Source organism: Oncorhynchus keta, chromosome 27 (assembly GCF_023373465.1).
Source record: "Oncorhynchus keta strain PuntledgeMale-10-30-2019 chromosome 27, Oket_V2, whole genome shotgun sequence".
Lineage (NCBI taxonomy): Eukaryota > Metazoa > Chordata > Actinopteri > Salmoniformes > Salmonidae > Oncorhynchus > Oncorhynchus keta.
In genome coordinates, this window is record NC_068447.1 from 12,995,943 (window position 1) to 13,011,099 (window position 15,157).

The 15,157-nt window shown below is 45.0% G+C and overlaps 1 protein-coding gene across 9 annotated transcripts in view; it reads left to right on the forward strand.

Annotated features, from left to right (window-relative positions):
• The first annotated feature begins 917 nt into the window (after nt 1-917).
• The window catches only part of LOC118360259 (rho GTPase-activating protein 39-like), a 161,128-nt gene continuing 146,888 nt past the window's right edge, over nt 918-15,157 (forward strand). For all 9 annotated transcript variants that reach the window (XM_052481697.1, XM_052481698.1, XM_052481699.1 and 6 more), the window contains exon 1: nt 918-1,073. In XM_052481697.1, the coding sequence (XP_052337657.1) occupies nt 1,060-1,073 (14 nt within the window). In that variant the 5' untranslated portion in view covers nt 918-1,059. The remainder of the gene's footprint in view (nt 1,074-15,157) is intronic.

A 15,157-nucleotide genomic window follows, 5' to 3' on the forward strand; every position in this document is an offset into this window, starting at 1 on the left:
ACATTCTGTTACCAATACCATACATGCCTATTTCTTATTGGGACATTCTGTTACCAATACCATACATGCCTATTTCTTATTGGGACACTCTGTTACCAATACCATAAATGCCTATTTCTTATTGGGACATTCTGTTACCAATACCATACATGCCTATTTCTTATTGGGACATTCTGTTACCAATACCATACATGCCTATTTCTTATTGGGACATTCTGTTACCAATACCATACATGCCTATTTCTTATTGGGACATTTGTGTACTGTATAACATATTTGTCTGGGTTCTGACTAACCATACATTTGATCTTGTTCCATATTCAGCCAACAGGTTTCACTGGTTCTTTCAGCTTTGGAAGCTTTGGTGAAAAGTAAATATCTTGATAAATGTGTTGATTTATTGGTACACATCTAAGAATGATTTCCCAAACAGTTAATTTAATAAATAGACACTGATCCAAACTTTTGGACACAATTGGATCTGGGGTGACAGTCAACATGAGTCTGGGATGTATATTTCTGTCTCAGCACTAGGTGGGTGTATTGGATCATGTTGACACCAAGATCATCAGACACCCCAAATGCAGAGGGAAAACAGAAGGGTATACCACAAAGCAAATTCGATGAGTTAGCTTAACTAACTTTGATAAACAACCAGACATAACTATTGATTTTCTGATTCATTAAGAAAGCTTAACTTAGATATGTGTTTTTGATTGTTGAGTCAATAAGACCATGCCCATTTCAAACTTATCCTTCTAAAATATATATATATATTTCAGAATATGTAGACAAGATAGCTGGCTAACTCATTCAAGCTGCTTTGTAGTATACCGCTCAGTTAAATACAGTCCGTTGGGGATCAGATTACAAACCATGACCATGGTGGAGTTTCGTGGAGGGGTGTGTGTGCTGTACTGACTTGCACACAGACAGGGCAGGGGTGAGGCAGTACTGTGCTCTAGTTACGTGGAAACGCACATACATAGTTTCAACTAGTGGGAAATCTACTACAATGCAACTCTTATTCCAACTTTTTGCTCATACAATGTGAGGAAGATGGCCGAGACAAGGTATGCAAGTTACTATTTACTGTACAGTGTATTGTCAATGCATGTAACTTTGTGTTTCTCTTGGTGAACGAAACTAGACCGATATAATGTGACACGTTTTTGCTGTTGATCCTCGTGTTGCCGCTTCTCACTTCTGCGGATTGATGATTTCCACTGTCTGCTGTGCTACAGTAAAATATTACAACGGGCTTGAGGTAGGCTATAGTCTGGAGATGGAGGTTTTACATTACTCAAACTTTATAGGAAAACGTATTGTCTCGGTTTCCCTTTGCGTGCCTCAAATTTAAAATGTTCCCTTTATTTGAAATGCAAATGGTATGCTATGGAAATGAAAAAGAACAAACATTTGTCAAACGCAAATCGTTGTTACCATATAAACACAGTCTAAGACAATAACATGTAGTTAATGATTTGAACAAACTAATTTCAAACGGATAAAAAGCTTGAAATGAAGGACCCAAAGAAGACATACAAACTGATGCATTGGGAGGTGAAATGTTATCCCATTTCAATAATTATTTGATTGTTCTGGATCAATATATTGTATTCATTACGGATGTAGTCCTTCTTTTCAAGAGAAAGTCAACCTAAAACACTGCATGCCTGTCCAATAACTACACTAGGGTCTATTACACTGTTCCTTATCGGTGTGTAAAACCATGCCTCTGGGCAACTTCAACGTTCAAACACGAGATCCAAGGTTTTTACAATGGATTAATGGGCTAGTCTGGGGGGAAACATGCCTGGTCTTGACCGGCATGCATGTCGGTGAACAGATGCTGAACGCTACAGGAGAGGGCTGGTTAGTTACACATGGTCCAGCATGCTTTCCCTCTGGTGCTGTGTCAGTCAATCTGCCGCTCAGTCAGTCACTTCCCATCCCGACTTCCATGTGTCCAGCATAATGGCAACCATCAGCGGGACCGGCGTGGACGTATTTTATTCATATTTTAGTTCAACTGACTAGAGTCGATTAGCTGTTTAGTGTTGGCCTCATGCTATATACCATTTATATAAAGACATATTTGGGGTAGTTTAGATGAATTTGTTAGCCTGTAATCAGTTGATGAGTGCAGTGGATAGAGCAGTGTATTGCTCTTACTGACTAGAGTTGTGTGAGTACTATATATATAATACCAGAGATGTGTGAGTACTATATATATAATAACAGAGATGTGTGAGTACTATATATATAATACCAGAGATGTGTGAGTACTATATATATAATAACAGAGATGTGTGAGTACTATATATATAATACCAGAGATGTGTGAGTACTATATATATAATAACAGAGATGTGTGAGTACTATATATATAATAACAGAGATGTGTTAGTACTATATATATAATAACAGAGATGTGTGAGTACTATATATTATATAATACCAGAGATGTGTGAGTACTATATATATAATACCAGAGATGTGTGAGTACTATATATATAATAACAGAGATTTGTGAGTACTATATATATAATAACAGAGATGTGTGAGTACTATATATATAATAACAGAGATGTGTGAGTACTATATATATAATAACAGAGATGTGTGAGTACTATATATATAATACCAGAGATGTGTGAGTACTATATGTATAATAACAGAGATGTGTGAGTACTATATATATAATCACACTTGAAGGGAGTCCAAGTTACACATTGTGAAGACAGTGAGCAAATGGAGGCCATGGAAGCATTAACTATGTTTTATTGTGCTGTGGAAGCCAGAGTTGGATTGTATGATTGTGGTCCGATTTTAATGATCAGTTTCGTCTCTTGAATCTTGGCAGATGTTTCTACAAATAGCTTGGTTCCGCTACCAAAGTAAAAACACAAATAAAAAAACACATGCATGTCCCATAGCACTATTACTATTATACTAACTAGTACTATTATACTAACTATACTATTATACTAACCATACTATTATACTAACTATTACTATTATACTATTACTATTATACTAACTATACTATTATACTAACTATACTATTATACTAACTATACTATCCCCCCCATCTCCCCTGTCCCGTCTCCCCATCTCCCCCCCGTCTCCCCCCCCGTCTCCCCCCCGTCTCCCCCCCCGTCTCCCCCCCCGTCTCCCCCACCTCACCGATATAATGTGACACGTTTTTGCTGTTGATCCTCGTGTTGCCGCTTCTCACTTCTGCGGATTGATGATTTCCACTGTCTGCTGTGCTACAGTAAAATATTACAACGGGCTTGAGGTAGGCTATAGTCTGGAGATGGAGGTTTTACATTACTCAAACTTTATAGGAAAACGTATTGTCTCGGTTTCCCTTTGCGTGCCTCAAATTTAAATGTTCTCTTTATTTGAAATGCAAATGTTGTGCTATGGAAATGAAAAAGAACAAACATTTGTCAAACGCAAATTGTTATTACCATATAAACACAGTCTAAGACAATAACATGTAGTTAATGATTTGAACAAACTAATTTCAAACGAACCCCCCCCACCCCTCCCACCCCACCCATGGGTATCCCGGGTGAACAGGAGCATTGCTGAAATAAATAGTGTTAGGTTCTGACGTCTTCAGTCACCCACACACTTCCTCCACTACTTGTGTTTGTCCATCATTAAAATGAATGATCTATGGGACGGCAGGGTAGCCTAGTGGTTGGAGTGTAGAGGTGGCAGGGTAGTCTAGTGGTTAGAGTGTAGAGGTGGCAGGGTAGCCTAGTGGTTGGAGTGTAGAGGTGGCAGGGTAGTGTCTAGTGGTTAGAGTGTAGAGGTGGCAGGGTAGCCTAGTGGTTGGAGTGTAGAGGTGGCAGGGTAGTCTAGTGGTTGGAGTGTAGAGGTGGCAGGGTAGTGTCTAGTGGTTAGAGTGTAGAGGTGGCAGGGTAGCCTAGTGGTTGGAGTGTAGAGGTGGCAGGGTAGTCTAGTGGTTAGAGTGTAGAGGTGGCAGGGTAGCCTAGTGGTTGGAGTGTAGAGGTGGCAGGGTAGTCTAGTGGTTAGAGTGTAGAGGTGGCAGGGTAGACTAGTGATTAGAGTGTAGAGGTGGCAGGGTAGCCTAGTGGTTAGAGTGTAGAGGTGGCAGGGTAGCCTAGTGGTTAGAGTGTAGAGGTGGCAGGGTAGCCTAGTGGTTAGAGTGTAGAGGTGGCAGGGTAGCCTTGTGGTTAGAGCGTAGAGGTGGCAGGGTAGCCTAGTGTTTAGAGTGTTGGACTAGTAACCGGAAGGTTGCAAGTTCAAATCCCCGAGCTGACAAGGTACACATTTGTCGTTCTGCCCCTGAACAGGTAGTTAACCCACTGTTCCTAGGCCGCCATTGAAAATAAGAATTTGTTCTTAACTGACTTGCCAGGTTTTAAAAAAATGGTTGAATAAAGCTATCCCTGCAGGCAGACAACAATCATCTTCACTTAGATATACAGAGAGTTATGGCTGGAGATGACACATGATGGACAGCCATAATGAGATTGTGTAGTTGTGTAGCATTGGTGGCGTTGTGGTTACTGCTGGCTGAGGCCTCTGCTGATTTTTCTATAATGTCTCTCTCTCGTATGGTTCTCCTCTCCGTCCAACTGTTCTGTTTGTATCCGTCTGAGCCCCGACACGCCAGGTATGTGGGTCTGTTTTTACTGGTTGGGGTCACTATGTGCTGACTGGGAGTTTGGGCTGAAAAGCTGGATTGTTGGGCCACTGCCTGCAGGATGAATCAGAGAGAACTGACCATTGTGGACTTCATCAATGTCCATTTTAGATGTTGTCAAAAGACCTTTAGTCCTTCACAGCTGAGTCTGTGTGTTTATTTTATTTATTTAACCTTTATTTAACTAGGCAAGTCAGTTAAGAACAAATTCTTATTTACAATGACAGCCTACCCTGGCCAAACCTGGACAACGCAGTGCACCGCCTTATGGGACTCCCAATCACATCCGGATGTGATACAGCCTGGATTCGAACCAAGGGCTGTAGTGACACCTCTTGAACTGAGATGCAGTGTCTTAGACCGTTGCATCAATCGGGAGCCCTAGAATGCTGGTTGTTGGTTGGTGGAAAGTAACTGTGTGGCTTCATGTGCACACTCCTTTATGTGCACGTGTGCAATTGTTTGCGTTGTTGTTGTTGTTGTTGTTGTTGTATATCTGTAGGCTATATTAGGTTTGAGTCAACGTGGCTAAACAGTCATCCCCATAGTGGTAGGGTGAGAACAGGCAGGGAGGGAACGTGGCTACATTTACATTACATTTAAGTGATCCCCATAGTGGTAGGGTGAGAACAGGCTCTTGATCCCCAGAGCGGCAGGGAGGGAGTGGTACAGTTAGGACAGTGATCCCCATAGTGGTAGGGTGAGAACAGGCAGGGAGGGAGTGGTACAGTAGGACAGTGATCCCCATAGTGGTAGGGTGAGAACAGGCAGGGAGGGAGTTTTGATCCCCATAGTGGTAGGGTGAGTGAGAACAGGATTACAGTAGAACAGTGATCCCCATAGTGGTAGGGTGAGAACAGGCAGGGAGGGAGTGGTACAGTAAACAGTGATCCCCATAGTGGTAGGGTGATCCCCATAGAGAAACAGGCAGGGAGGGAGTGGTACAGTAGAACAGTGATCCCCATAGTGGTAGGGTGAGAACAGGCAGGGAGGGAGTGGTACAGTAGGACAGTGATCCCCATAGTGGTAGGGTGAGAACAGGCAGGGAGGGAGTGGTACAGTAGAACAGTGATCCCCATAGTGGTAGGGTGAGAACAGGCAGGGAGGGAGTGGTACAGTAGAACAGTGATCCCCATAGTGGTAGGGTGAGAACAGGCAGGGAGGGAGTGGTACAGTAGAACAGTGATCCCCATAGTGGTAGGGTGAGAACAGGCAGGGAGAACAGGCAGGATCCCCATAGTGGTAGGGTGAGAACAGGCAGGGAGGGAGTGGTACAGTAGGACAGTGATCCCCATAGTGGTAGGGTGAGAACAGGCAGGGAGGGAGTGGTACAGTAGAACAGTGATCCCCATAGTGGTAGGGTGAGAACAGGCAGGGAGGGAGTGGTACAGTAGGACAGTGATCCCCATAGTGGTAGGGTGAGAACAGGCAGGGAGGGAGTGGTACAGTAGGACAGTGATCCCCATAGTGGTAGGGTGAGAACAGGCAGGGAGGGAGTGGTACAGTAGAACAGTGATCCCCATAGTGGTAGGGTGAGAACAGGCAGGGAGGGAGTGGTACAGTAGGACAGTGATCCCCATAGTGGTAGGGTGAGAACAGGCAGGGAGGGAGTGGTACAGTAGGACAGTGATCCCCATAGTGGTAGGGTGAGAACAGGCAGGGAGTGGTACAGTAGAACAGTGATCCCCATAGTGGTAGGGTGAGAACAGGCAGGGAGTGGTACAGTAGGACAAACCCTGGGAATGGTAGGGTGTGTCAGTGCAGAGACCTTCTCTACTGGGTGGGGTGGTGTGTTGGTGTCGTCTGCATAAGGAACCTCGATGGGCAGGGAGACAGCTGTGAGGAGGAGCGTCTGAGCTGCCCAGGCCATGAATTAATGAAACTGTACTGCTACACACTAAAGCCGTGGTAGAGTACTTCTAAACCTGACATGTAAGTTAGTCATGACTTTGTAACAACACAAGACAATCTAAAGCAACGGCTTTGGATTAACTGAGGGGTATCCTACGAAACAGGTTTGAGGAGTTAGTGAGGTAAATCTAGGTCAACTTTGGTCAACTCTTTAGCCTGTAGTAACCACAATGCCACCAATGCTACACAACTACACAATGTCATCATGTGTCGTCTCCTGCCATAACTGTCTGTATATCCAAGTGAAGACGATTGTTTTCTTCATCAGGAGTCCGAATCTGTCACAACTTGCTGTGACCGGGAGTCCCTTAGGGCAGTGTACAATTGTCCCAGCGTCGCCCGGGTTAAACGAGGGTTTGGCCCGGGGGACTTTACTTGGCTCATCGCGCTGAGCGACTCCTAGAGCGCGCTGAGCGACTCCTAGAGCGCGCTGAGCGACTCCTAGAGTGAGCTGAGCGACTCCTAGAGCGCGCTGAGCGACTCCTAGAGCGCGCTGAGCGACTCGCACTGAGCGACTCCTAGAGCGCGCTGAGCCGGGCGCCTGCAGGCTGACTTCAGTTGTCAGTTGAACGGTGTTTCCTCTGATACATTGGTGCAGCTGCTTCCGGGTAAAGCGAGCTGGTATTGAGAAGTGTGGTGTGGTTGTTCATGTGTTGAGGGACGCATGACTCGACCTTCGCCTCTCCCGAGCATGTTGGGAAGTTGCATCAATGAGACAAGATCGTAAAAGGATATGACGAAATTGGGGAGAAAAAGGGGGTAAAATAAAAATGTATAAATACTATTAAAATGTGTAATGTTAAAATACATCACATTACACATTTATTAATGACAGAATGCATTTTAAACTTTATGACTTTAATAAAATGTGAAGCAAGGTGCTTGTGCATTGATAATTACACCAAAGACGCCATTAACGCCATTAAGTAATAAAATAATGACATTAACGATAAGTAATAAAATAATGACATTAACGATAAGTAATAAAATAATGACATTAACGATAAGTAATAAAATAATGACATTAACGATAAGTAATAAAATAATGACATTAACGATAAGTAATACAATAATTACATTAACAATAAGTAATAAAATAATGACATTAACGATAAGTAATAAAATAATGACATTAACGATAAGTAATACAATAATTACATTAACAATAAGTAATAAAATAATGACATTAACAATAAGTAATTTACATTTACATTTAAGTCATTTAGCAGACGCTCTTATCCAGAGCGACTTACAAATTGGTGCATACACCTTATGACATCCAGTGGAACAGCCACTAAAAGTGCATCTAAATCTTTTTAGGGGGGTGAGAAGGATTACACCCTTCCTAGGTATTCCTTGAAGAGGTAGGTGTCTCCGGAAGGTGGTGATTGACTCCGCTGTCCTGGCGTCGTGAGGGAGTTTGTTCCACCATAGAGCAGCGAACAGTTTTGACTGGGCTGACAACTGTAAGTGGTAGGGAGGCGAGCAGGCCAGAGGTGGATGAACGCAGTGCCCTTGTTTGGGTGTAGGGCCTGATCAGAGCCTGGAGGTACTGAGGTGCCGTTCCCCTCACAGCTCCGTAGGCAAGCACCATGGTCTTGTAGCGGATGCGAGCTTCAACTGGAAGCCAGTGGAGAGAGCGGAGGAGCGGGGTTGCTTTAATAAAATAAAGATGACATTAATAACTTCTTGACGCCACCCATCCCGTTACCGGGATCATTTTCATCAACAACCGCTGAATTGCAGAGCGCCACATTCAAATAATATTACTAAAAATATTTATATTCATGAAATCACAAATGCAATATAGCAAAACACAGCTTAGCTCTTTGTTAATCCACCTGTCGTGTCGGATTTTTAAAAATATGTTTTACAGCGAAGCAATACAAGCGTTTGTGTAAGTTTATCGATCACTAGACAAAACATTATCGACACCTAGCATCAAAGTGGCTTGGTCACGAAAATCAGAAAAGCAATAAAATTAATCGCTTACCTTTATGATCTTCTGATGTTTTCACTCACGAGACTCCCAGTTACGCAACAAATGTTTTTATATCCAAAATACCTCCGTTTGTTTGGCGCGTTATGTTCAGAAATCCACAGGCTCGAGCGGTCACGACAACGCAGACGAAAATGCCAAATAGTATCCATAATGTCCACAGAAACATGTAATTTATTTGTCCCATCGCACTCTATCAACTCCTTGTGGTGGGCCGTGTGCCTGCAAGCTGACCCAGACACATTGGTGCAGTGCGGCTTGGCAGGGTGGTGTGTTTCAGATGACGCATGGCTCTCGACCTTCGCCTCTCCGTAGGGGAGTTGCAGCAATGGGACAAGATTGTAACTACCAATTGGATATCACGAAATTGGGGAGAAAAAGGGTTAAAAGTAAAAACATACATAATTATTAGCTAAGTAGAAAGAAATTGCAAAGTTGCTAATTAGCTATAATTTGTAAGTTGTCTGTGATGAGATTCGTACACGCAACCTTTTGGTTGCTAGATATTCACGTTAATACGCCTACCTACCCACCCACCCTACTTTCGTTTTTGCCTTAAGTAATCTTCTGTTTTATGTAACCATACAAAAATGCAACATATCATACTAATTTGCATGTCCTGGATTTGCATGTACTATGTAACGTCTAGTCTATGAGACCAGGCTGGGTTCCTCTCTAGGTTTCATCCTAGGTTCCTGCCTTCTACAAGAGTTTTTCATAACCACTGTGCTTCTGCCTCTGCATTGCTCGGCTGGGTTTCTGAATAGCACATTTTGACAACTGTTGATGTAAAAGGGCTGAATAAAAATACATTTGATATTCTATTTGGGGGAAAAACACAGCAACCAACACTGGGTCTAATGTTACTCTGATACAGTGTTTCCCATATATGTTTACAAACAATAAAATGAGATTTAATTTGGATTTGATTTTTGAATTCACCTTATTCAACTCATTGTGGGCTTGAGGATTAGTTGACAAGTTGAATCAGGTGTGCTTGTGTGCTGTTGGGGTTATTTGAGGACTGGAGTTGAGAAACACTGTTCTAATGAGTAGATATTTCCACAAACACTCCAGTTGCCTTAATAATAACATTCCCCAAAATACTCCTGCAGTCCAAACCCCTTGGCGCCCATCCCTCTCCGTTTGGTTTTTACCGCTACCCAGTAGGTGCTTGTCTGTGGTTGTGTGGATTTCACTCCCTGTATTTAACTGGTCTAACTGGCCTGTGTCCCTGGCGTGGTGTTCCTCAGGGTCACAGAGTAGCAGTCAGTAAAAACGCCTGCTCATTAAGAAGGGCCGTGATTCAGGGTCTCAGCTCATTAACGTAGCTAGGACGTGTGCTACATTGACTCTACTCCTGGGTCATGACTTGAAGACCCATGCCAGGGTTGCTGTTTATGTTCTAATCCAAATGGACGGTAATGAATGCTGTATACATTATTATTTTTTATTTTTTTTGGCTCCTAGCCCACATTGTGATGAGGAATAGGCTGTATACCCGGAGATGATGTGTTATCTAACTGCCTGCTTCCTGGTGAATAGTTAGAAAGTACCAAGCAACATTTCAGTCACTGCTGACACTACAATGCCCTCACCCTAAACTTCACCTGCTGATTGTTTTAATGTTTTAGTAGAAGAAAAAGTCAAGAGTTGAATGTTACGTTTGTTAAATGTTAAAATTGGGTTGAATCTTTCATGACATTATCAGCATTATGGTCCAGCAGGCACTGTATCCCCGGCTGCCTTCTAGAAACCGATCACTTATTGTAGGCATCTTGCTGATGTCATTCAGTCCAGTACGTAGCCTGTACTAGAGAAATGTCAAGTTTGAAATGACACGAGTTTTGTTATATAAGTGATTGTTAATGGAACCAATGATGGCTACAACCATGAAACCTGTAGTAGTAGTTAAAATGATAACAAAATAAAAACAGTGATGCACATTCATGTTATAAACTTAGCTTTCTATTTATCATTCTGACATCAATTCAGGCTATTTATCACAATATATACCACCACGGCCAAATACCACGGCCAACCACCCCGGCCAACCACCACGGCCAACCACCCCGGCCAACCACCCCGGCCAACCACCACGGCCAACCACCCCGGCCAACCACCCCGGCCAACCACCACGGCCAACCACCACGGCCAACCACCCCGGCCAACCACCACGGCCAACCACCCCGGCCAACCACCACGGCCAACCACCACGGCCAACCACCCCGGCCAACCACCACGGCCAACCACCACGGCCAACCACCACGGCCAACCACCCCGGCCAACCACCACGGCCAACCACCACGGCCAACCACCACGGCCAACCACCACTGCCAACCACCCCGGCCAACCACCACGGCCAACCACCGGGCCAACCACCACGGCCAACCACCCAGGCCAACCACCCCGGCCAACCACCGCGGCCAACCACCCCGGCCAACCACCACGGCCAACCAACCCGGCCAACCACCCCGGCCAACCACCACGGCAAACCACCCCGGCCAACCACCACGGCCAACCACCCCGCCAACCAACCACCACGGCCAACCACCCCGGCCAACCACCACGGCCAACCACCCGGCCAACCACCACGGCCAACCACCCCGGCCAACCACCACGGCCAACCACCACGGCCTGCTGTGGGCCTCCCTGCAGCCCCCCTCCCCTCTAAAGGCACTCTAATGGTATTCCTCTGACTGGACTCAAAGTCAGCGTATGTGCAATGTTTACTGTTCATTTTTATTGTTCATTTCACTTTTGTATACAGTGGGGCAAAAAAAGTATTTAGTCAGCCACCAATTGTGGAAGTTCTCCCACTTAAAAAGATGAGAGAGGCCTGTTTTTGATACATTGATACACTTCAACTAGGACAGACAAAATTAGAAGAAAAAAAATCCAGAAAATCACATTGTAGGATTTTTTATGAATTTATTTGCAAATTATGGTGGAAAATAAGTATTTGGTCAATAACAAAAGTTTATCTCAATACTTTGTTATATACCCTTTGTTGGCAATGACAGAGGTCAAACGTTTTCTGTAAGTCTTCACAAGGTTGTCACACACTGTTGCTGGTATTTTGGCCCATTCCTCCATGCAGATCTCCTCTAGAGCAGTGGTGTTTTGGGGCTGTTACTGGGCAACACGGACTTTCAACTCCCTCCAAAGATTTTCTATGGGGTTGAGATCTGGAGACTGGCTAGGCCACTCCAGGACCTTGAAATGCTTCTTTCGAAGCAAGTGAGGTAGATAATATACAAAAGTGAAAAAAACAATGCAAACAGTAAACATTACACGTACAGAAGTTTCCAACCAATAAAGACATTACAAATGTCATCTCACAATTAGGGTTGTAACAATGTACAAATGGTTAAAGTACACAAGGGAAAATAAATAAGTATAAATATGGGTTGTATTTACAATGGTGTTTGTCTCTCTCTATCTCTCTCTGTCTCTCTCTGTCTCTATCCCTCTGGTTGATCTAAATGGAAGTGTGAAAGGAGATGTAATCTTCATAACAAACACTCTCCACCTCTACATAGTTGCTCTGGGGGGGCTTGAGAAATGTCTCTGCGTGTAAAGGAAGGATCGGGGGAAAGCCTCTGTTGTCAGCCCTGCGTCTCTTTCCTGTGATTTATATCAGAGGTTGGAGGGGAGGAAACCTTCTCACAGTATGTGTTGGATCAGCACCCTGCTGCAACATGTCTCAAAGAGATTTAGAATAATTGACTTCTCCATGGTAACGGAGTTGGAGTGGCGGCTGGCTGGGTAGTGGTGTTGACAGGGGAGTAGGAGGACTGTTGATACGCATGGTGTTGATATGTTCTGCTGTTTGTTGAGAAAAACCTAATGATAAACTATATCACACAGACATATAGCCTGTCCTCTCCTGTCCTGTCTTCTCCTATCCTCTCCTGTCCTCTCGTTTCCTCCTCCTGTCCTCTCTCCTGTCTTCTCCTGTCCTCTCCTGTCTCCTCCTGTCCTCTCGTATCCTCTCCTGTCCTCTCGTTTCCTCTCCTGTCCTCTCTCCTGTCTTCTCCTGTCCTCTCCTGTCTCCTCCTGTCCTCTCGTATCCTCTCCTGTCCTCTCGTATCCTCTCCTGTCTTCTCCTGTCCTCTCGTATCCTCTCCTGTCTTCTCCTGTCCTCTCGTATCCTCTCCTGTCCTCTCTCCTGTCCTCTCGTATCCTCTCCTGTCTTCTCCTATCCTCTCGTATCCTTTCCTGTCCTCTCTCCTGTCCTCTCGTATCCTCTCCTGTCTTCTCCTGTCCTCTTGTATCCTCTCCTGTCTTCTCCTGTCCTCTCGTATCCTCTCCTGTCCTCTCTCCTATCCTCTCGTATCCTCTCCTGTCTTCTACTGTCCTCTCGTATCCTCTCCTGTCCTCTCTCCTGTCCTCTCCTCCTCACCTTTTCCTCTCAGCATGAAGAGTCGTCATTGACCATTTCCGACTGCCCGTACAGAACGAGACTTCTAATGAAGGCTTCATGGTTTAGTATTTTCAATTAACAATCGTCCGAAGGTTTTTCACCTGCCAGGTTCACAAACAAAAGACTCTTCAAGGAGGGATTTCCTTTGTATGTGTCAGAAGTGTGTTTGCATACAGCCACACACACACTCACACACACAGTGGGTCTGAGTGACTAACCTTGATCACACCCAGTTGTCATGCAGCTCAGTCAACACACTGGCTGAGGTGCTCAGCCAGGCACCTCTCTGTAGTTAGAGGCTTGTTGTTATCTCTCACAGACAGTGGAAAGGGTTAACTCTGGACATTCCTTTGTCTCTATATTGCTGGTTGGTGTTGCAGTTAAAAGGGTCCCCCATGACTCAGGCCCAGCAGACTGACTGGGAGGCTCAGCCGGCAGGATGGAAAAGTGCTCAGTGGTGGTGAGCACAGTGTCCAGCCTGCCTAAGCCCAAATGGACTCTTCCTTCCTGTCCTGCTCCTTTCTGCTCAGGTGGTTCGCAGCTGGTGTGTGTGCACCTGTGTGTGTGTTGGTTAGATCGGGTATGGGTTGAGTGGGTTGGTTCTTCTATCCTTGTTGGGACCTAAAATCCCCTAAAGTCCCCACAAGGACTGTAAAACAAAGACAAATTCTCCCTTGTGGGGATATTTCCCACATCCCCATGAGGTCAAAGGCTATTTTAAATTCAGGAGTTAGGGCTAGGATTAGAATTAGGGTAAGGGTTAGTGGTTCGGTTTAGAGTTAGAGTTAGGAGTTAGGTTTAGGGTTATGGGAAGGGTAAGGTTTAGGTTTAAGGGTTAGGGAAAATAGGATTTTGAATGGAAACGAATTTTAGGTCCCCACGACGATAGAAGAACAAGACACGTGTGTGTGTGTGTGTGTGTGTGTGTGTGTGTGTGTGTGTGTGTGTGTGTGTGTGTGTGTGTGTGTGTGTGTGTGTGTGTGTGTGTGTGTGTGTGTGTGTGTGTGTGTGTGCGTGCGTGCGTGCGTGCGTGCGTGCGTGCGTGCGTGCGTGTGTGTGTGTGGACGTGACAGAGATAGATGGTGAGGTTGTGGTATTGCAGTGGTTCTGGTTGTCCTGTGGCTCAGTGTCTCCCAGGGGAGGGCCACTCAGGACAGTCATTAGTCGAGTGGATGTGGGCCTGAAGCCTGAAGGAGAAGGCCAGTGGCAATGAATGACAATCTTTGCCATTGTCTGGCTTAATGAGTGCAGGGACAAAGCTGCTGCTCAGGAATGTCCCTGTCCATCCATCCATGTTAGTTTAATGGATCCCAGACGAGGGTCTGGGAAACTCCTCTAAGAACTATTATTAACTGACAGTAGGGCCTAGAGAATGAGAGCTGGAGGAACAGTGGAGCATTTGAAGATGGTCGTGATCTGAGGCGATGCTCAGCAGTATCACAGTTCATCTGAGTAGCAGTAGTTACTTGGAGTCAAATCACAAATCACACACACACACTCACTCTCTCTCTGGCCCTGACAGAGTGTGTAGACACAGGGCTGGAGTCAAGACTGCCTGGCGCTGGGTCCTGACTAAATAAACACACAGTGGCTGTGGGGACCAAACCATTCCTCTCCCAGATGGTGCCTGTCTATTTACCCTCTCAGCATTGCCACACACAAAGAGGGCAAGACAGAGAGGGACCAACAAACAAAAGGGACAAAATTAGGGACGCGTTGAGAGGACAGGAAAAAAGGCTGTGATTCATCCCCTGCTTCCACCATTTAAATAGATGCTTTCCTCACCTCCCCTCTTATCTCCTCTGTCCTCATCCTTTACCTCCCCTCTTATCTCCTCTGTCCTCATCCTTTACCTCCCCTCTTATCTCCTCTGTCCTCATCCTTTACCTCCCCTCTTATCTCCTCTGTCCTCATCCTTTAACTCCCCTCTTATCTCCTCTGTCATCATCCTTTACCTCCCCTCTTATCTCCTCTGTCCTCATCCTTTACCTTCCCTCTTATCTCCTCTGTTTTCGTCCTTTACCTCCCCTCTTATCGCCTCTGTCCTCATCCTTTACCTCCCCTCTTATCTCCGCTGTCCTCATCCTTTACCTCCCCTCTTATCTCTTCTGTCCTCATCCTTTACCTCCCCTCT